Genomic DNA, 23,526 nt, shown 5'->3' with positions numbered 1-23,526 from the left:
ACCTCAGCCTCCTGAGTGCTGGACTGCCTAGCAAAAGCGAGCTATATTTACAAATGCTGGTGTTTAATTTTCAGAGATTCTGTCGATCTTTTTAGAGTGTGATCACCTAACTTAGGATGTAGGAGGTCTCCAGTAAATGTACTTCTACCTCTTTCCAGGAGCCAGTTGCCTCTGTACACTTAGGTACTCCAAATAAGGTACCAAGGTCCTTGTTTCTTTGAAATAGGGTCTCTCTCAGGTAGCTTAGAATGGCTTCGAGCTCTCTCTGAACCTGAGAATGACCTTGCACTCCTGATTCTCCTGGTTCCATCCCAGAAGTGCTAAGATATAGTTGTATGCCATCATGTCTAACTAAAAACTTTGTCATCTCCCTCAGCCCAATGCCCAAGATTGAATTAAGTGTTCTACTATCGAATTATATACAGCCTTGGCCTTTGTCTTAGTCAGGGTTTCTATTCCTGCACAAACATCATGACCAAGAAGCAAGTTGGGGAGGAAAGGGTTTATTCGGCTTACACTTCCATACTGCTGTTCATCACCAAAGGAAGTCAGGACTGGAACTCAAGCAGGTCAGAAAGCAGGAGCTGGTGCAGAGGCCATGGAGGGATGTTCTTTACTGGCTTGCCTCTCCTGGCTTGCTCAGCCTACTCTCTTATAGAACCCAAGACTACCAGCCCAGGGATGGTCCCACCCACAAGGGGCCTTTCCCCCTTGATCACTAATTGAGAAAATGCCTTACAGTTGGATCTCATGGAGGCATTTCCTCAACTGAAGCTCCTTTCTCTGTGATAACTCCAGCTGTGTCAAGTTGACACAAAAATAGCCAGTACAGCCTTGGTGGATTGTCTTCAAAATACATTATTACTATTTTCAACCTTAAATTAACTAATAGTTACTGAGTTCCTGGCCAAGAAACTACTATTATAACACTTTACATTTCTTTCATAAGACCTTGGCATACTTATCATGTCTGTTTTCAGATGAGGAGTATAGATTATAGAGAAGTGGCTGGGGAGATGGCTCAGTGGGCTTGCAGCTCTTGTGCATCTGAGGTCTAGAGTTTGGATCCGCAGATTCCATGAAATTGGGTAGGCATACTCCAAATTCAGACAACAGGGACAAGAGTTGTATCTGCAAACTGGATTGAGAGACCTTGCCTCAGTGAATAAGTGGAGAGCAACTTTATCTTTGGTTCATTACACATCTGGAAACATACATGAACGTGACTGTCCTCATACCATATAGGCTCCCGCACTCATTTAAACAAGCATGCATGCAACACACCACACAGAGAGACACATCTTAAAACATCAAAAATTAAACTAACACAGACAGTCTGTCTTCAGAAGCCATTAAAATTAATAGTATTTCGCTTACACATGCTTAAAGGGTAATGATACTCCCAAAGCAACCTTGAGAAAGGATTTAAAAGTTAAAGAGTATAAGCAAACCTGCTCTATACTGTTGCCCCTTTTTGTAACGGCCACCTTCTGGGCTGCAGTCTCAAGCTGATGGTGTCAGTCTAGCCCCTGGGGAGAAGGGCTTTTCTCAGTTTGCAGTAGTTTCTCCAGTGCCCCAGTCAACCCTGCTGTCCTGTCCTAAGATTTGGATTCCAGGGAAGGAGCCATCCATGCTACTGTATCATTTTGTCCTGAAATGGTAGCATTCTATCTTTCAGGATTTTTATTGTGTAATTCCCACCCCACCCTAGAGGCATCTGAGGCTACTTCAGCCTTCCAAGTGCTGAGTGTAAACGACTGTGACTAGCAAAATAGTCCTTATTTTCTGTTTTGCTTTTGTTATTTATAAAGGCTTTAATAACAGAAGTCTTTTGTTTTTCTCTGTATAGTCTTGGCTATCCTGGAGCTCACTCTGTTAGACCAGGCTAGACTTGAACTCAAAAAGATCTACCTGCCACTGCCTCCCAAATGCTGGGATCAAAGGCATGTACCACCATGGTCAAAAGAATGAACACAATTTAAGTAACAGGCCAGGAGCCACTGGTGTGAAAGGAAAATGAAGCCAGGTGTGGTGACATACAGTTGCAGCCCTCCAGGGGCTAAGGCGGGGTGGCCTTTGCACTTGAGGCTAGTGTGAACTACCTAGCAACACTCACCTCCAACTGTACACAAAAAGAAAGCAAGGAAAGGCCTGCTTAAAAGCAGCAAAGAGGCACGTTTTTTATGTCTATTTTTGAGGCTAGAAGATAATGAAATCTGTGAGGAAGGAGTTAATAGAGAAAAGAACTAGAAGGTGAAGGAACAGATGGACGACTTAGTAAAGCAGAACATAAGATTAAACTGGAAAGAAAGAAGGTGGAGGACTCCTTTGGGTCCTAAGTTACATTCCCCCCTTTAAAGCCCATGCCCTCCTTTTATACTGACTAGTCATGGAGTGTGAGAACCACTATCTAATAATGTGTACCAGGCACTGTCATGGATGTTGGGAATTGCATAGTGGAGTAAGAAGATGGAAAGGAAAAGTCTAGTATACCAGATGGTGAAAAGCATGATGGGGAAAACATCTAGCTGGGGGAATGGGGGTTGCTGGGAAAGAGTTAACTCTTGCTTACTGGCTTGGAAGGCATAATGAATAAGGTGATATTAGAGCCCAGAACTAAAGGAAGAGTGCATGTGACACCTAGGACAGGTATTCCAGATGAAGTTGAGAGGCCCTGCACCTAGGGGGTTCGAGGTGTCCCTTGGGAGGATGCATCTGTAACCTTGTCACTTTGTCACATAGGTCACCACAGCACTGTCAGTACTTCCCCAAAATAACTCGCTATCAATTCAAATCCCTCTCTTTCCCTCCTACTAAGTTATTGTCTGGGAATAGCTCAGTGGTAGAGCACTTGCCTGCCATGTATGAGGCCATAGGTTCAAACCCCAGTATTGTTTCCCCTTACCCCCAAAGGTCATGTTATCTCTTGTCAGTTCTTCCTTAGTGAATCTCTGTTCTTCTAGGCTTTGAACATGTTGGTTTCCTCTCTTGATTTATATAGAACCTTAATATTTTACGCTACATTAATAATTTACATATACTGTGCATCAAGTGTTTCTCAGGCAATGCTGACTACATTTATTTTAGACTTAAAACACTGCATATTCCTTCCTTATATGAATTTATTGAGGGCATAGATGGTATCATATAGTTGCTGATAAAATGTTCAATTAATGCCTGTCATACAAAAGAATAAATTTGTTTTTAAATTATTTTTCAGATCCGATACATTTCTCAGACTCAAGGTTTACCAGGAGAACAATTGTTGAATGTGGGTACAAAATCCACAAGATTTTTTTGCAGAGAAACAGATATGTCTCATTCTGGTTGGAGGTTAAAGGTAATTCACTAAAAATATATTTATTAAACAGTTTTCTAAGATGCCTCTTATGGACAATGCCTTTTATACCTTAAAAAGTGTTTATGGGCTGGAGAGATAGATGGTTCAGCGGTTAAGAGCACTGGCTGCTCTCCCAGAGGTCCTGAGTTCAGTTCCCAGCAACCATGTGGTGGCTCACAGCCATCTGNAGTGGGGTCCGATGCCCTCTCCAGGTGTGCATGATGACAGTGCACTCATATACATTAAAATAAAAAAAAATCTTTCAAAAAACAAATGATGTTTTAGATTATTTTAACTTTTATGTGTGTTTTGCTTGCATGTTTATATGTGCACCACATGTGTGCTTGGTACCCTCAGAAGCGAAAAGAGGGTGTCAGATATTCTGGAACTGGAGTTAGAGATGCTTGTTAGCTACCATGCAGATTCTGGGAAACAGAACCTTTATCCTCTGTAACAGCAAGTGTTCTTGGCCACTGAACTGTCTCCAGCTTCACTACTTGCTTTCTTGTACCACCTCGGACTGCATGCCCAGGTGTGGTACTACACCAATGAGGTGGGCCTCCCACATCAGTCATTAGACTTACAGACTTACAGACTTGCTTACAGACCATCTCATAGAGTTATTTTCTCAACTGAAGTTTCCTCTTGTAAGATGATTCTAGCATGTATGAAGTTGACAAACTAACCAGAGCAACAGGGATTCACTGTGGAGCCCAGGCTGACCTCTAATTTGACCCTCTTATCTCAGCCTCCTGTGTGCTGGCCTTACATGAGTGCACACTATTCCTGGCTTCATATTTATTAATTTATTTGTATTATAAAATACATTTTTGCTTGTTACTCTTTTGAAACTACTATACCTGGTATTAGGCTAAATGTGTCAGGCATGAAGGACTAGAAATAGGGATATGGTGAGTAATAATATGTTATTTTCTCTTTGTATGTAATAAGACACTGGAAGAGCATGAGGCAGAGACAGGAATGAAGTCTAAAGAGGCCAGAAAGTACATATTCAACAGTCTGGACGATATAGTGCATGTGAGTATTGAAGCCACATGTACCTTTGTACTGAAGATGATCTTTGAGTGCCAAGGACCCAAAACACCTTGGTCATTCCTAAGTCTTACTTTTTAAGTGTTTCAAACAGAATTAACTCAATTTTTTCAAACTTTCACAGGCTAAATTATATTTGTTGCCGGTGCTGTCCTTTTCTAAAGAGGTTTTTCTTTTTCTTTTTTTTCCTCTTTCTTTCTTTTTTTGGTCTTCAAGAGGAAAACCAACAGGAAGACTTCTTTTCTTGCCTTGGTAGTAGTAGTTATGTGTTTAGTAAACATTTGGGCTGGTGAGACGGCTCCATGGGAAAGGAACATTGGCCGTGTAAGCCTGGCGACCTTAGTGCTGTTCCCAGAACACATGCAGAGTGGAAGGAAAGAGGTCCACATGCTGGAACGCACACACACACACACACACACTCACAGGCAACACATTCAACACAAGATGATCAGAGACAGATCCATTTGCATAGCGATAGGTACATATAAACAGTCATACAGGGACAGACAGACAGACAGACACACACACACACATACTTAACACAGTTACACACACATACTTCAGAAGATTTGTAGATTTGTGAATTTCAGTTCTTTTTGTTTCAAATGACTGTAGTTCACTGTTTTGTTTTTTGTTTTTTTTAAGATGTGAAATTTTAACAGGCCCTTCTTTCTTTCTATGGCTTATTTTATTTGATGGCTTCAAACTTTGCTATTATAGGTGAACACAGTGATGGACTTGGAAGGAAGTGATCTCTTGGCTGAGAAAGCTGATAGAAGAGAATTTGTTAGTCTGTTGAAGAAAATGTTGCTGATTGATGCAGATTTAAGAATTACTCCAATTGAGACTCTGAACCACCCATTCGTTAATATGAAGCATCTACTAGATTTTCCTCACAGCAACCAGTATGTCACTTTATAATCTTTTATAGAGTTTTTAAAATAATGGTAGGTGTAATAAAATCAGGGTCTTCACTATATCTCAATCAAGCAAGTCTAAAGAGATTGAGCTAACTCGGCTGAGGTTGCATAGACTGGTAAGTGGCAGAGTAGAGTTAGAGAATTAGAACACAGACAGGGAGGCCAGCCCACCTCTTGACTCCCAAGTATCACACTGTTAAAGAGAGTGAGGGAGCAAGGAGTTCCTCTGTATAACAAGGTGTTCCTGCTGGAACAGTGAGTGATGAAAAGAATGTGGAGGCTCACCCTTAGTTCCCAGCTCTGTCCCCCAACCCCTTTAAGGTTCTGTCTTCTTTGAGACCTGTAGCTCTGTTGTCTGGTTTTCTAATATATCTTCTGATTTCTTTGCCCCTTCTTTTGCTCCCTGGAATTGTAGAAGCAAAGGATTTGATGGGTTAGCAAGGAAGCAGGTGCGCTCACATCCTGCAGGCCTTGTCAGCAACCTTAAGCAAAACTTGTGAGGTTTGTCTCCCAGACCTGGTCTTTCTGGGTTGGCAAATGTAATAGAATCATGTGAGACCAGAGCAGAAGAAAAGCCTGTGGACCAGCCAGAGGGGAGTGGGAGGGGAGTCGGGGCAGGGGAGGGAGAAGAGTGTAGTGTAGTGGGTCGTTCATATGTGTGAATGCCACAGCAAAGCCTACCACTTTAACACCGATAGACACTCCCTCACAACCTAAAGCAACCTATTTACTGTTTTAAAAATAGTAAAGAAAATTATTATGTGAATGAATCAATATTCATTATTGTGAAATGTCCTTATATTAGTATTTTTTTATAAGACCCAGGTATATCTCTCTTAAACACTGCAGATATTCTATGAATTTCCATAAATAATCAGTTTGAAAATAACATCATAATGACATTCTTGGTACCATTAATTTAGTGATTTGTGTATTGAATTTTAGGAGAAATTATATATGGTAGAGATTATTAAATTATCGTGTGCTAATCAAAAAGTGTTTAACACTGCTTTGGTCTCTTAAATTTTTACCACCATAATATATATTTGCTTTGATATTCTTCTTGTAGAAATCACCATTAGAAAAAGTATACAAAATAAAGTACAAATTGGAGAATTTATTCTTTTCCATACAATTTTAATCTGTTAGTGTACATTAATCCTAAACATTTTAAATAATGTTACAGTATTTTCTGATTTTTTTTTTCAGTGTAAAGTCCTGTTTTCATATCATGGATATTTGTAAGTCTCCAAGTTCATGTGAAACAAATAACCACAGTAAAATGTCACTCTTACGACCAGTCGCATCAAATGGCACTGCTGCTCTAGCAGCAAACTTTACTAAAGTCGGGACACTAAGAAGTCAGGTGAGAGTTGCAGTTAATACTGTATGAAAGGTGTTATCATTGGTCACTCTGCTTTGAGGTGTGAGCATCATCTGAATAACACTGTAGCAAGGACACTGTGGCTGCTGTGTCCGATTAACCAAGGAAGATGAACCTTTGCTCTCAAATTCTTTACTCTGCTGTTAGGGCCACAGTGCTTATTAAAAATAGAGTTCTGTAAACACAATTTAAGTTGATAAATCTGCTTTTTGTTTTATTTTCTGGGTTAATTTTTACTGCAGTATTGTGATTTTTTTTTTTTAAGAGCCACTGGAGAGATGTCTCAGTGGCTAAGAGCACTGGCTGCTCTTCCAGAGGACCCAGGTTCAAGTCCCAGTACCCACACAGCAGCTCACACCTGTCTTTATCTCCAGTTCCAGAGGATATGACTCCCTCTCACAGACATACACCTAGGGAAAACACAATGCCCATGAAAAAACAAAAGTATGTGTAGATCTACTGTGTATTTGTAGCTATTGGCCCTGCAATTGTAATGAGAAGTGAATTGACTGTTTCAGGCGTTAACCACATCTGCTCACTCTGTTGTGCACCATGGCATACCTCTGCAGGCGGGGACTGCACAGTTCGGTTGTGGAGATGCTTTTCATCAGACCCTGATTATCTGTCCCCCAGCTATCCAAGGTATGTTCTCATTTCGGATAGAATGTGGACATTTCTTCATTATAGTTCTCACTCTGCAGCTCAGGCTGAGGCTGGTACTCGATCACCATCTTCTTCTGCATCCAGAGTGCTGGGATTAAAGTCACACTCCACCACACCCTGCTGGCTTTCCCACCTCAAAGCAACAGGGTGATTGTGGATACGGCCCCAAGTGCCTGTGTTGAGCTTTGCCACAGTGCTTTTCGGTTTTCATGAAAATACTTGATGTGGTTCAGTCCGGTGACCTGGAACTGCACTTGTGATCTTGCTGGTCAGAATTCCACTTGAGGCTGTGCCTTCTGTAGCATTTGTAAAGGAAGGTGGACTGCATAGGTGACATCATGGTCATTCCAAGCTCTGATTTGTTGATTCAGATGGTTATTTGAAAATTTTATTTTGTGTTAATATTGAATAATTTTTTAGTGTTTTATTTTAACATTTCCCACACAAAGCACCAAGAATTATATTGATGACTAATAGCAGATGAATGTGAGGCAGTGTTCGCTGGCTATCCTTTCATGTAGCTTTCCTTTCAGGACAGTCATAGAGAGTCATGACTCCTTAAAGGTAGATAAATGCTGAGAAATGATAGGTTTATTGTGAAATCAGAGTGTATTATTGTGAAATCAGGAGTATATTAACCTCTAATCCTGAACCCCTTGGATTGAACTCAGGGCTCTGTGCATAAATGCTAGGCAAGTTCTCTATCATAGAACCACATCCATAGCTCCAGTAGTACAGTCTTAAGAGAACACTGTCAGAAGTGTTGTCACATGACATACTACTGTGCGATATCACATATTTACATATACATATTTACATATACATATTTATACACAACACATTTTTAAAAGTAACAACTTTCTGGTAATAAAAATGCTTACATCATAAGATGCTAGCATGCTTAGAAATACTGTTGTGTTTGTTTTCTTTTTTGTTTGCTGTTTTTGAGATGAGGTTTCTCTATGTACCTGGCTGTCTGGGAACTTGCTCTGTAGACCTCCTGCCCCTCCTCCTGAGTGCTGGACTGTAGGTGTGCACCACCACCGCTCTGCACATTTGCTTGTTTTTAACTGTACATGTATCATGGACGTGAGCTGTATACTTTATGATTTCTTGCTTAGGTATTCTTATAGTCTCTGTTGGCAAGTAAATTCTTTGGTTCTGACAGACTCTTGCTCCTGTGTCAAGACAGTGACAGGGCTTCCCACCTGAACTGCAGTGTATTTTATGCAGATATGGAACAGCAGTGCTTTTCAGAGCCTATCTTCTATATAAAGCATGAAGTAAGAGACAGGAGATAAATTTCAGTATGACAGGACTTTTTTTTTTTTTTAATTTGGCTTACAATTGTTAAAGAATAACTTTGTGCATTTGTTAGTAAATATATTAATGGCTTAAATGTAGTGTCTGCCCTAGACATGATCTTAGCATCTCTAGAAACTCTTAAGTACTGGTTCTTTTGTTTGTCTGTTTGATTTGCTTTTGAATTTGGAGACAATGTGTGGCTTTGCATAGCCCAGGACAGCCTTAAACTTGGAAGTCCCACTGCCTCCACCACACAGTGCTGGGATTTCAGAGGTGTTCCACCACACCCAACTCTTCAAATATTAAAGCAATTCTAATCAATTATTTTTCTTAACTGCACTATAAAAGTTTTGATCTTAATCAACTATTGAATTTGACCAAAAAGGTGAAGGGAAGGGAATAGAGAAGATATAGAGAAATGCTTGGCATAGAGAAATGCTTGGCACACTCTTTAGAAAGGATGGAGTATTTTGACATCAGTATTTGAGACAAAATATCACAAGATAGGAAATACCTTTATTAATAGATTACTTTGTTAATTATCCTTATGTAGAAATGAACGTAATCTGAATCAATATTTAAACCATTCATACATTTAAAATAATTTTTTAAGTTATGCAAGATAATTTTTTCTCCTATTGGATGACTGTTGTATTTCCTAGGTATTCCTGCAGCACATGGTAAACCCACCAGTTATTCCATAAGGGTAGACAATACAGTTCCGCTTGTAACTCAGGCCCCAGCAGTGCAGCCTCTGCAGATCCGACCTGGAGTCCTTTCACAGGTTGGTCACATTTTACTCTTTTACATTTGTGCTCTCCTCCTTTAACATAAATACAAGTCACATGTCAGCGGTTCTTCTGGAAGCAATGGAAGGGTCTGGTGGAGGGTTTAGTCCTTTCTTGCAGGCTGTGGCCTTTAGCTTTTGTAGTTACGAGCAACTGCTTTGAATTCGGGGTGTAGTATTTGTAACTTTGGGCTTTTTTTTTTTTTTTTTTTTTGATGCAGCAGACCTGGTCTGGTCGAACACAGCAGATGCTAATACCTGCCTGGCAGCAGGTAACACCCATGGCTCCTGCTGCCGCAACACTAACTTCTGAAGGCATGGCTGGTTCACAGAGGCTTGGAGACTGGGGGTAAGTCCAAAACAGAGGAACTTTTCTATGAATAATATGCAAAACAGATCCCAGTAAAAAGGAGATTCAATTTTTTAAACTTGCTCCGTAGGAAAATGATTCCACACAGCAATCATTACAACTCGGTGATGCCACCGCCTCTTCTAACCAACCAGATCACATTGTCAGCCCCCCAGCCTATCAGCGTGGGCATTGCACATGTTGTCTGGCCTCAGCCTGCCACTACCAAGAAAAATAAGCTGTGCCAGAACAGGTTGGTATTCACTTTCATCTGCATTTTGAAATTAGATTTTAAAATAAAATTTGTATGTACACCAAAGGGTCACTCAGTTGTGTTAAAAAATGGCCCTTTTTATAGCTCCGACACAAACACTAAGCTGGCTCCCTTCTCAATTTCTCAGAGGTATTTTGGTAAAACTAATGGAATGGGAGCCAAGAGGAGAGGCACTAAATGCTTTCTGTTGGTAAGACTGACTTTATTGACCTTTCGTCTTAGGATTTCTTATCTACTGTAATATAGCAACTGTAGACATTCATTCGGATACCGATATACAGCAAAAGCATGTCAATGCAAACCACAGCAGTGTTTCAGAGAGAACATTTTATAATCCACAGAACTCTTGATATATCAGTGTGTTAAATCCATGGACCAAGTGAAAGTTTGCAGTTTGGTTTGACAGAATATTTTCAAGAAATATGATTTCTCTATTGTGACTATAGAGATTACAAATTATTTCTTTGGTTGCAGGAGTAATTCATTGCAGAACACCAATATCCCACATTCAGCATTTATTTCTCCAAAGATAATCAGTGGGAAAGAGGTTGAAGAAGTAAATTGTGTAGACACACAGGACAATCATACCTCAGAAGGAGAGGCCAGAACTTGCCGTGAAGCGTCTGTCAGACAGGATTCTTCAGTCTCAGACAAACAGCGGCAAACCATCATCATCGCCGACTCCCCGAGTCCTGCTGTGAGTGTGATCACCATTAGCAGTGACAGCGATGATGAAGAGACTTCACCCAGACCTTCACTCCGAGAGTGAGTGCCAGATGCACAGTCCTCACAGACAATGCTAGCAGCTTCCCAAGCGCAGAAACCCAACTTCTGTGCTATGCTCTTTGCAGTGTCCCTGGAGTAGATATAATTGTAGCCTTTTTTAAATCTGAATTTATAAGCTGTATGTTTGGGCTGGGCGTAGCTGATTCTGAACTGTTAACTGCCTGTATGCACCGTAGTATTGGGCTGGCTTGAGAATGTCCTCTCACTTTGACCCGTGTTTCTTTCCCTTCCATCATCACTAGGTGTAAAGGTAGCCTCGATTGTGAAGCTTGCCAAAGCACTTTGAATATTGATCGGATGTGCTCACTCAGCAGTCCTGATAGCACTCTGAGCACCAGCTCCTCAGGACAGTCCAGCCCGTCCCCTTGCAAGAGACCGAACAGGTAAAGAACTTTAATAGACACGTCATAAATGTCAAGTCTGCTAAAAACCGATGTCTTCTGTCGTGTGTAAAGTAGTGTCTGCCATTCACTACAGTGATTGCTCTTTTGCATGCAGGTTTTGAACAGTATGCATTTGGTCAGCTTGTCTTTTTAGTTATAATGGCACACGCCTTTAATCCCAGCACTTGGGAGGCAGAGGCAGGCGGATTTCTGAGTTTGAGGCCAGCCTGGTCTACAAAGTGAAAACCGGAAAAAAATCAAATAAATAAATAAATAAATAAATAAATAAATAAATAAATAAAGCTCCGATCTGTGGTGGCACACTCCTTTAAAAAGGAGGCAGGTGATCTCTGTGAGATCAAAGTCTTCCAGGGCTACATAGTAAGACCCTATCTCAAACAAACAAACAAACAAACAAACAAACACACCCCCTTTTTTTAAAAGTCCTAATAATATTTTTTCATTATGAAGTAACCAGTGGCCCCCTACCTAGAGAGTAGCCACTCTGACTTTAATCTCTACCATTGGTAACTGAATTGTCTGCATCTTTTGGGTTTGGTATTGCTTTGTGGGAACATGTAGTGTCTAAAATAGTGTTTCCTAACCATCATAATGTGCTAACATATTGAGAGATAAGTCACAACAATTTTTATGAAGTACATTTGATTTTATATTATAAAAACTGGTGACAATATTTGAAAAGGATTTTAGAGTCAGTTTATACCTTTCTTTTAGTCAGTACCTGTGGTTGGAGTATTTACTGGCCCAAGCTCTGCAGAGACATAAATATGTTCTACTGTCTCTTCCTATGTGTCTCTTAGAAGTTGATACATACACAAATTATACATAACATGGCCCTAACCATGAATATAGGCATGAAGGTGTGAGAGTAAAAAGAAAGTCTACATTTAAAGATAGATGCCTCAAATGATTAAGACTGGACTGAATGATTAAAACAGGCAATAATATGGAAAATCAGGGAGAGAGGTCTCCTGAGGGCTGAGATGATGAGAAGAATAGGGTTCAGGATTCTTGGGTGGCTACAGGTTGGTCACTCCTCAGGAGGATACAGGTCCTGCTCCTTCAGCTGGATCTGAAATACAAAAGTTCATGTGTTTGAACGTATCATCTAAATATATAGAATAATACTTTGTTTGTTTTTTATGTATATGTATTTATATATGTACAGACATTTGTGCGTGCGCCTCTGGAGACTCAAGGCACGTGGGTGCTTTGATGGGTGTCTTCTTCAGTTCCTCTCCACCATATTTTTGGATCTCTCACTGAACCTAGAACTCACTCATTTGCTAGACTAGTGGCCAGCAGAGCTCCAGGGTTCCTCATGTCTCTGCCTCCCCAGTGTTTGGATTAGATCTGCACATTGCTAGGCACAGGCTTTTAATGTGGGTGCTAGGATCCAGACTCAGGCTTTCATATTTGCACAGCAAGCATTTTGCCAGTTGAGATATGTTCCTAGCCCCTAGAACAGGACTTACTGTCTTGAAGATTTAATAAAGAAGAACTTTATCAACTATTATAGTTTAAAACTTCAGAAATAGTTTAAAAGGGTATTTCTGAAGTGGAATTTAGTTTATCAGTCTGAATAGATAGAGTCTGGAAATTCTGTGGGAAAAAATTGTCCAAGAACAAAATGTACATCTCATTAGTGTGCTGAAGACTACTGATTGACATTAGAATTAATTGTGGAAATTATAAAAATGTTTTCTTACAGTATGTCAGATGATGAACAAGAAAGTGGGTGTGAGACTGTGGATGGCTCTCCAACATCAGACTCCTCGGGGCACGACAGTCCATTTGCAGAGAACAGTTTTGTGGAGGATGCTCATCACAACACAGAGCTGGGGACCTGTGCTGGCCCAGAAGCCAAGCCAGCTGTTGGCACTGCTGTGGAGCCACCAGTGGGGATAGAAAGTGGACTGAGTGTCGACGAGCACATGGCAAACACGGGTAAACTTACTTCTCTGTTTGGCCTTAGAGGTCTGAATTTGAGAACACAGGAGACCAGCATTGTCAAAAGTCATCTTTGAACTTCCATCTTGACCTTGTCATATCTATTACACAGGAAAAACAAAACTCTTCAAAAGTTATCTAATGTTTGGAGGCTTTGACTTTCTCTTTAAATTAAAAAAGTAGGTTCTTCAATCATTGTTGTGTAACATCTGTGAGCACATATCTTATTTTTATTAGAAAAGCAGAAACCACAACTCTGTAACTCTGTGTATGTGTGGTGGTTGTTGTCGCCAGATTCTACATGCGAGCCCTTGAGAAAAGGCCAGCCCGCCCCCGGAAAGCTGCACCAGCCTCCTGCCTCGGGCGCTCGTCAACAGAAGCCCGCAGCAGCATTCCCGCAGCAGCATTTGAACCTGAGCCAGGTGTGTTCCTATGCCTGCTTGGGAGCACTTGGGATTTACCCTCAGCAGTTTAGTTTCTTTTACTTTAATATTTTAGTTTTTAATTTTGTGTATGTGTGTGGTATGTGTGAAGTTTGAGCAGAGATAATGGGGAAAATTACGGGATTGTTTTGGAATTTAACAAAATTGTATGTGAATGTTAGCTTTGCAAAAATGCTATATAAATTGTAGGGATTAATAACTGGGGTAATAGTGCTAGCTGGTAGTGGCTATGGTAACAATTTGTAAGAAATATGATGATGTTAGTGTGCTTTCTTTTCCGTAGTAATGAGACTGAGACCCGGTGTGAGCTGCCGGTCACAGCCCTCTCGTCTTTACTTTAATCTTACAAAATGTGCTGCTGTTCAGTCATGGTTTTCTTTGTGATTAGGTTCAGCATTTCGGAACTGGGCATCAAGAATGGAATGGAAACTTTGGGCATCGAAGACAGCAAGCATATATTCCTACTAGTGTTACCAGTAATCCATTCACGCTTTCTCATGGAAGTCCTAACCACACAGCAGTACATGCCCATCTGGCTGGAAGTACGCACCTCGGAGGACAGCCTACTCTGCTTCCATACCCATCATCAGCCACCCTTAGTAGTGCTGCACCCGTGGCCCACCTCCTAGCCTCTCCGTGTACCTCAAGACCTATGTTACAGCATCCAACCTACAATATCTCCCATCCCAGTGGCATAGTTCACCAAGTCCCAGTGGGCATAAACCCCCGCCTGTTACCATCCCCAACCATTCATCAGACTCAGTACAAACCAATCTTCCCTCCACATTCTTACATTGCAGCATCACCTGCGTATACTGGATTTCCATTGAGTCCAACAAAACTCAGCCAGTATCCATATATGTGAAAACTCAAAAGCAGTCTATTGAGGAAGCTCAATGATACAAACGTTTGATTAAGAATAAAAACATGGTATTTAATAAATATTAGCCATGGCACAAGAAAATTATTTTTGAATCATGTAGACTTGGGTGCAATTTAAACAACTTTGAGCTTTAAAAAAACTCACTTTTAATGTGTTTTGCACATTTGGTATAACTTGTCTTTGGTCATGTATCTTCTTACGTAGTAACTCTATAGACAGGTGACTTATGGGAGCAAACGTCCAGTTTTGCTCCTGCTATTTTTTATAAAATTGCCTTCTAACTAGTGCAAGACACGTCCACATTTGGGAAGCCATTCTGTGTGTAGACTTAGAGCAACAGATGCACTGTGTCAGAATCACAGCAATGAGTGAGTTGTGTCGTCTGTGTCTTAGTGTGTACGTGTTGGGGCACTTAAACTAAGCAACTGAGCTATTGTTCTTTACATTTGCATGTGTCTTTTGCATGGGCAAAACGTTGCCTAGACTTGGCTCTTAATGTTGTTGTAATACTCTCAGCTGCATTGTAACCGTTCCCACACATAGTGCCTTAAATATTTGAGGTTGTTGAAGTTATTACCTATCTGTAAATGTTGGACTGCAGCACTTATAATTCAGACCTGCTCTTTCCTTTCCTTTCAGTAGAGTAATGTTCCTTTTGGTTTTGTGTGGTATGATTTCAGATAGTAGCTGCTTTTTCCTTATTAAGAGGGCAGCATGTTTGCTATAGCTGAATTCTGCTGTCTGATTTTTTTTTTTTTTCAGAATGATCTAGCTTCAAGAAAAGCAAGCAGTTAGTAGTGCTTAAGAAAACTTGATTCAGTAACTAATGGATAGTTGATATCTGTCACAGCACAGCATTTTATATACTATTAAGTGAAACTGCAATACAACCTAAGTTTATTTTGGGAGTGTTTGCTGTATAATTGGACTTGATAAAATGTTTAGAGGTGCAGTAGGCATGACTTGAGTAGNTAATGNGAGGCAATGCAAGTGCTCATCGACTCATGATGGCTCCCTTCTTGCTTGGGCAGACCGTGCAGTATTTAACACATAGTAGCAGAATATTTACTGTTGAAGCTTGAAAAGATGTGAGCTCTTTGTGTGCAATTTTTCATTTATGCATGTGAGAAGGTTTTTGGTTTTTGGTTATTTTTAAGTATTTTTACATTGTAGTACTCGTTTTTGCTTGTTGGTGGTGTTTGCTTATTTAATACATTCCGTCAGGGACAGAAATTACATGCTTTTCTCTTAGGAAGTGTGTACTGGGTTTTCCCTCCCCTCTCCCCTTGGTGGTGATGGTGGTGATGTTTAAATGAAGTTGCTTTTACAGCACCAAAGACTTAATCATCCATTTCTTATATAAAAGGTAGCTACTTTTTGCATAGACCTCAAGTATACTGTAGTGTAGAGGTGGAATTTAAGGAAAGGTATTAAACCAAGGCTGTGTTTTAGCTTACAGGCAAGTAATAAATTGTATCATTTATCTTGAATGTATCATAGATAAGCTGCTATATAACGATTGCCACTTCAGATAGCTGTGAAATTAGGTGATTAACTAGTTGTTATTTAGCTTTCTAATTTCTGTATAAGTCTAATTACACAAGATAGAAGCTGGGGTTTTGATTTTTTTTTTACTTTGCTTTTCTGTTTGGAGTGTCATTGTAACTACTGTATTGTAAATGATGGAAACAGTTGCCTATGTTATTTTGGGGTGTGTTATTGCATCAGTATTTTATCTCTATTAATGTTTGTGCTCATCACTGCATATAAAAACTTGGATGTATCAATGTAACTTAATTTTTTTATTTTCATACTGGCATTGTAGACACGTGAGAAAGCTGTATCTTGCAGGCTTGACTTAACTTTTTTTTTCCTTCAAAGTCTGGAATATAATCTTACAGCATTTACTGGAATAAACAGTACAAAACATTTGAGTGTAAACCTCCAAATGTTTTGGATTGACACATTTCCTTACTAAGCAGGTTGTGTACCACCGGTACAGCTCTCGCACACGCTGGCGATAAGCTAACCCTGATACATGTTTCTTTACTCCATTGACACAGCAGTGTTTTATTTAACAATCATCCACGACATAAACGTGCCTGACGTTGATTTTAAAATTACAGTATTAGATCATCCAGTGAAAACCAGCAGCACATTTCTAGTCACTGCAGATGAAGGACTTGATTCCCCCACAGGTCTCAGCGTTTTTAGTAATTGATTCTATGCATTTTATATAATAGAAATATAGATAACACACATTACAAAACGGAGTAGACTGAGATTAACTTGCAGACGTCATGTCTGTGGAGTCACTAAGTAAGCTGCTGCCCTCCATGGCCTTCGCATTTGAGCTATAGGGTCTAACAGGCGTCTGCTCGCTTCTTGGAAACGATTCAGTGCTGCCGACACGGATTGATTGTGTCACGACAGGGAGGAAAGTGGCCCAGTAAGCTGTGCTTGCTGCCTAGGCGTGCTCTCTCTGTATTAAGTTCATGACTGAGCAGCCTTGTTAAATTGACTGTAGCTGGTAACAGCCAACATGTTCATACACAGTAATGCTCTCTAAAGGCGTGTCACTGTTGCGTGTACCGCTCTTAATTAACTGTAATCATGGGCTTTTTAATAGGTTTCAAAATTGAAGACTTCAAAATCCCCCTGAAGTCTAATTTTAGCATCCTGGCAGAGGACCTGGATTTTACCCCCTCTAAAACTATTTTAATAGTTTTGTTTTAATGTTTTCTTAAATAAAACACTGCATGATTTCCAAGTTACATATTCGTGTGCTAATTTGCAAGTGAATTTTTAATCAGTTATTTTGATATTTAGGTTTTTTTCCTTCAGGGTATTTAATATGTTACTCTATTAGCAAACCTTTTCATTTTAATATCTCTACTGCTGATTTTAAACTTGGCTTGTGTTCTGTAAAAGTTAAATCATACACTGCAAGGTGTAGGAAGATTCATTTTAATGATCCCAATGATAGATTCAATGGCTTAGTTTGAACTATTAACTGTTGAACAGTTTTACTCTTGTGGCTCCTTTCTTTGGTTTGTTTTTGCTTTGACTTCTATGCTACACTAGTTTGCCATGTAGCAATTGCACTGTGCAATATTACAATAAGGACTGGGGAAACTTTTATGGATGTAATGTCTATTACAGTTTGCGATAGTATTTCTCTCTAGTTCTCAGTGATTTAAATGTGACCAAGCCTTCTGTACTTTGTCACAAAAAGCGGGTTTTCCAGGTGACTATTTTGGTGAGTGTCAAAATAAGAATTTATGGTGTATTACTGTTGATTCACTTTGAATTAAAATATATATATTGCGGCAAACAGCTTGCTGGCTTTTTTTCCACTCCAGTACTTCTTAAGGGTAGTGGTGGGAAAGATTGTCATTACCCAGTTCCCTCAGTGTTGTCATTTCATTTGAGGCAGAGCCACCTTGGGTTAGGAATTTTGTTAGGTGAGGAGGACACAGTACAACTTGTTTGTGCCCAGAGTCTGGCTGCCAGCCAGTGTGCGTCTGAGATTGAGCCAGGCCAACCACAACGAGTCTGCTTCCCTCCTTTCTTTTCAAACTGTCATCTGGCACAGTGTGCCAGAAACACCTGAAACCACAGCATAACCGTGGGCCGTTTTTCTTGAAAATTTGATTTTTCTCAAATATTTTTGAGGGAAGCATTCTGTTTGCTATCCATGGGTGGAGGACAGGGAAGTCATGGTTTTTGAAAAGTACAACGTGGGACTTTGAAAGAATGTGGTTGCCCCAAGTCAGTTCCAGTTAACTTCTCAAATGGCATCTTATTCTCCGGTCCTTAACTTCAGACACAGATCTGCAGGCAAACGTGCGGGAGAGTATTTCTTAGAGCGGAACAGTGATTAGGGACTTTTGGTGCTTCGGATCAAATCTAGAGCTAAGCCAAAACACACCACTGAATACAGATTTCTTTCTCCATAAGCTTTTAACTGAAGTATAAAATAGATGAGTTGTCTTAGTGTTTGCTTCTTTCAACGTTTTGTTGGTGAAAGTCTTCCAGATTATACATAATTAATTTATATTCATGGCTCTATAGTATTCTTGTTTGCATAAACCAGTTTTGTTGATGGTGGTTTGAGTAAGTTTGCCCTTTTAGGTATTTGGATTAGTGTGGCTGTGAATGTTACTGTCCATCTTGTGGAGAATACATGCAGCATACACAACATACATACATATATATATATGCAGGTATAGAATTAGTAGGTTGTAGGGGACATGCATGCTTCACTTCTTTAGACACTACCACATAGCATTCCAAAATGCCGGAATTAACACTTGAGGTATGTAAGCATTCTAGTTGTCTTCTAACTTTCCATTTTTGTTTTAGTCATTGTGAAGTTGGGTTCTTAAACAAACAGCAGCAACAACAAAAAACTGTCAGTAAGGCTCAGACACTGGCCTAAGAGTGCAAGGATCCTCAACTTCAGGGAATACCAAGGAGTACTGAGCTATGTAAGTGGGTCCAGGACTATAGGAATTGTTTCTGTAGGGGATAAAGGATAACAGCATGGAAATACCTTTGAGTGAATGCTTAATCCAGTACCTGCACATCATAAGTCCACCACAAGTCATTCAAAATAGCTACGACATATCTGTGTTCCTAGTACTGGGCGTTTATCATTGACCAAAGCAGAAGGTCCATTGCCTTACCGCACTGTGGTGGGGAGACCAAGCAAGTCAGTGCCAACAGTGTGACATTAGAGGTACGTAGAATGCTAGCCACACAGGGAGGTAACAGCATAAAAGGTTAGCTCCAGGCCTGGAGAGATGGCTCAGAGGGTAAGAGCACTGACTGTTCTTCTGAAGGTCCTGAGTTCAAATCCCAGCAACTACATGGTAGCTCACAACCGTCTGTAATGAGATCTGAAGCCCTCTTCTGGTGTGTCTAAAGGCAACCTCAGTGTACTTACAAACATAAAATAAATAAAATCTTCTAAATAAATAAATACATCTTAAAAAAATAAAAAAGCTTAGCCCCTGCATGCACTTCTAAGACCACTCAGAGAGCTCAGTGCATGGGTGGGGAGAGACAGAATGCCACTGTGGGGGTGGGCATGCAGCCAAAGGAAGGGGTGTAGACTTAATTCCAGATACCAAGAAGCTATAAAAGATTTTAGGTGCTCAAATGCAACCCAATCTATGTCTTGTAAAATTTGACTCTGGTTGACCCATGGAGAGTAGGCTACAGGCATGAAGACTCTACAATGGTATTGCTGTCCATACAAGAAGGGGAGGCCAGTGCATGCCTTTGATTGAGAGGTTTGTATTATGAATGTAATGTATCCTTTTCCCTTTCTGGAGAAAAGACACATTATATAGCCAGTCTGACCTTGAACTCTCTGTAGCCCAGGCTGGTCTGCTGTGCGCCACACACCCAGCTTCCTTTTAGTTTAACACAGTATTTGGAAGAGCCAAAGGTTTGAATTTGGATGAAGCCCAATTTACCACCATTTCTTACTTTGTGTTCCCTAAGACATTTCTTGAGTGTGAAGTTTTAGAACTTTCTCCTGCAGTTTTAGCTTTTATATGAAATCTCTGGTCCTTGTCATGGGAGGTTTTGTGCTGTGTGTGATATTGTCCTATGTTATTGGACCTATGGTTTATGTATGATAAGTATAGTCACAGGAAGTAAAAGTAATATATTTTCTATCATAGAGATAGAAATTGTTCATGTTGCCACATGCCTGGAAAATTCAGAGAAACACACTTCAAAAAAATTACAGTTTTCAAATAGTTACTATACATGCAGACAATTAAAAATAAAAACTGGTGTGTGTGTGTGTGTGTGTGTGTGTTTGTATACAAGAGCATTTGCCACAGTGCACATATGGAAATCAGAACAGCTTTGTGTGGTTGGCTTTCTCCTACATCTACACTGGCTCCAGGGACCAGGCTTGGGCCCCCAGGTTTATATGCTAAGTGCCTTTATCTGATGAGCTATTTTGTTAGCCCAGTTTCTACTGTTTCCTATTTGAGATTTATAACAAGTTTTGGGGTTTTGTTTTTTTGTTTTTTGGTTTTTTTTTTTGCATGATTTATAATCCTCCAATGTTTCAGTGCCCATACTCTCAATGCAAAGTGATTGGTTTTGTTCTAAGCATTAGAGACAGAGAATACAAAGAACTCACCTTTTCTTTCCTTAAAAAGATTTACTTATTTTTATTTTTTACATTTATCTGATTGTTTTGCATGCATGTATGTGTGTGCACCATGTGCATGCCTGGTATCTGTAAAGGGTAGAAGAAGGTGTCATGTCCCTTGGAACTACAGTCACTGATGGTTGTGAGCTGCTACTGATACTGGAAAGTGAACCCAGGTCCTTCACAAGCCTTAACTGATGAGACACACCTCTTTATAAATACAATATTAACTTTTGTGTATTTCGTAGTATTAGAGATGGCTCAGTGGTTAAGAGCAGCAGCTCCTCCTCCAGGAGGCCTTAGTTCTATTCCCAGCACCCCATGGTGCAACCACCTGTAACGGGATCTGATGCCTTCTTCGGTCATTCAGGCACATGTACAGATAGAGCACTCGTGCATAGATGAATAAATCTCAATTTTCTGAGCATTTTATATCATGCATACTATTATTTTGACTTATGCTTTTTCTTATGTTGAATGTCTGCACTATTTAACCTGTATTTATGAGACATTACCATGGCTCCCATCCCTCCTTTGATTCAGTATGTCTCACCGACTGGAAACTCTGATTTGACCCATTCTTATCTTGTAGATGCTATACCTTTGGCATTTGCTTTGTGTCTGCCTGCAGTAGGTACTAAAATATTTTCTAAGTAAATAAATTTGGGGCTGCAGAGATGGTTCAGTTTTTAAGAACACTGGCTGCTCTTGCAGAGACCCTAGGTCAGTTCCCAGCACCCCCATGGCAGTGGTTCACAACTGTCTTGAACTCCAACAGGGAAACAGGCTCCTTTTTTCTTGCTTCTGAAGGCACTGCATTGCAGGTGGTGGGCAGGCATACGTGCAGGCCAAACACTCACATGTAGGAAAAGGCTGTGGAATGGAATTTGGAGGCTTACATTTAATCTATCTTGTCATTTTTTTTTTCTTATAAAAAACAACATTTAATTGGGGCTGGCTTACAGGTTCAGAGGTTCAGTCCATTATCATCAAAGAGGGAGCATGGCAATATCCAGGCAGGCATGGCACAGGGGGAACTGAGAGCTCTATGTCTTCATCCAAAGACTGCTAGTGGAAGACTTATCTTGTCATTTTTGAATTATGATTTTTAAGAAGGGTTGGACTTTAATTTACTCTGTTAAGTCAAAGAGCTGAGGGCTTGCAAAAAAAGATGAAGCCAACAGATAGTGTGGAGGGTCCACTTCAGGCCTGAGAGTCAGAAAGTGACTGGCCATGGCAGATCCAGTGGACAGTGACTAATAGTCTTTCAGTAAGACAAATACTGGCAAGGAATTCAATAGAAATGCATAGCATACACCAAGCAAGTTAATCAGGCCTGAGATGGTCTGAGCATCAGAGTTTAACAGTTAGTTGGTCACTCTTTTCAATAAAATGCAATGTTACATAATGGCCAGCAGGGGGAGAAAGTGTTCGCTAAACATTTGTTCTGTAATATCTAAAACAACAAAGCAGAACTAAGGGCAGTATATATATTTGTGTCCCAGGGACAATATGGTACAATATGAGAGGTTTTTTACTTTTACAAATAGTTTTTAAAAGTGACAGTACCCCAAGTCTATTGAAGGAAGACATCTATGCATTTACCCACCCTTCTCGTGTCCCAGGGACAATATGGTACAATATGAGAGGTTTTTTACTTTTACAAATAGTTTTTAAAAGTGACAGTACCCCAAGTCTATTGAAGGAAGACATCTATGCATTTACCCACCCTTCTCGTGTCCCAGGGACAATATGGTACAATATGAGAGGTTTTTTACTTTTACAAATAGTTTTTAAAAGTGACAGTACCCCAAGTCTATTGAAGGAAGACATCTATGCATTTACCCACCCTTCTCGTGTCCCAGGGACAATATGGTACAATATGAGAGGTTTTTTACTTTTACAAATAGTTTTTAAAAGTGACAGTACCCCAAGTCTATTGAAGGAAGACATCTATGCATTTACCCACCCTTCTCCCACCACATAGACTTGCCAGAATCAGAAGTATATAGACTGTTTTGTCTCCAGCAAAGGAAATAAAACCTAGGATTTGGCAGCTTTAGAAGGAGAAATGAATCATCTATCAAAACCTAGATTATCTCTTTTTACTTCCCTATTTTACCTTTTTTCTTTCCTTCCAAGAAGTATGAAAAGGCTCAGAGACACTCTGTAGTTGTTGACACAGAACAAAGCAGTTTCATAGTTTTGCCCCTTTAGAATTTCCTGACTATGTCTTCCATGTCCAGTAAATGTTTACTGACCTGCAGGGAAAGGGGGTGGGGGGCGACAGGTTGCTAGAAATGAATATAGAGAATGTGGTAGCACACAGGCAAGTACTTATATTTTATAATTCCACATTGGTTTTCATAGGATGGAATCAAAGGGTGTTGGTTACATTTTTGCCAAACTCTCATATATGTATGTAGCATAAGACTATAATCCAGCCATGATTTGACAAAAAAATCAGGCTATGACTATTTCATTAATAGCTGCTTTAACACAACTGATTTATTAAGATGTTTTTGATGAACAGGTATGGTTGGTGGGTGAGTGTTTGTGCCCCGCTCCTGTGCCCATAAGGCTGAAGTACAACAAAGCCATGTTGGGACATCTCACTAGTAACATGTTCTGTTTGATGGTGGCCAAGCACTATCACGCTTTCCTCATTTTCTCCTGTTCACAGTGTGCAGCTAATAGTGAGACTTCAGTGAAAATTACATTAATGGTTTCTCCAACATCATTTTCTATCTATCTATCTATCTATCTATCTATCTATCTATCTATCTATCTATCTAATCTAATCTATC

General features: G+C 40.0%; 1 protein-coding gene across 4 annotated transcripts in view; it reads left to right on the top strand.

The window, feature by feature from the left end:
• Nucleotides 1-17,875, top strand: part of Hipk3 (homeodomain interacting protein kinase 3) — a 67,540-nt gene extending 49,665 nt beyond the window's left edge. For 3 of the 4 annotated variants that reach the window (XM_021180708.2, XM_021180715.2, XM_029470135.1), the window contains 13 exons: nt 3,221-3,340; nt 4,292-4,378; nt 5,114-5,298; nt 6,523-6,679; nt 7,216-7,339; nt 9,328-9,449; nt 9,674-9,801; nt 9,893-10,054; nt 10,550-10,840; nt 11,104-11,244; nt 12,977-13,212; nt 13,510-13,637; nt 14,047-17,875. In XM_021180708.2, the coding sequence (XP_021036367.1) occupies nt 3,221-3,340; nt 4,292-4,378; nt 5,114-5,298; nt 6,523-6,679; nt 7,216-7,339; nt 9,328-9,449; nt 9,674-9,801; nt 9,893-10,054; nt 10,550-10,840; nt 11,104-11,244; nt 12,977-13,212; nt 13,510-13,637; nt 14,047-14,523 (2,358 nt within the window). In that variant the 3' untranslated portion in view covers nt 14,524-17,875. The remainder of the gene's footprint in view (nt 1-3,220; nt 3,341-4,291; nt 4,379-5,113; nt 5,299-6,522; nt 6,680-7,215; nt 7,340-9,327; nt 9,450-9,673; nt 9,802-9,892; nt 10,055-10,549; nt 10,841-11,103; nt 11,245-12,976; nt 13,213-13,509; nt 13,638-14,046) is intronic. The other variant, XM_021180724.2, reaches the window with a different exon arrangement.
• Nucleotides 17,876-23,526: the final 5,651 nt, after the last annotated feature.

Source organism: Mus caroli, chromosome 2, assembly GCF_900094665.2.
Source record: "Mus caroli chromosome 2, CAROLI_EIJ_v1.1, whole genome shotgun sequence".
NCBI lineage: Eukaryota > Metazoa > Chordata > Mammalia > Rodentia > Muridae > Mus > Mus caroli.
The sequence above is the reverse complement of the archived record's forward strand: the minus strand, read 5'-3'. Positions and strand labels throughout refer to the sequence as shown.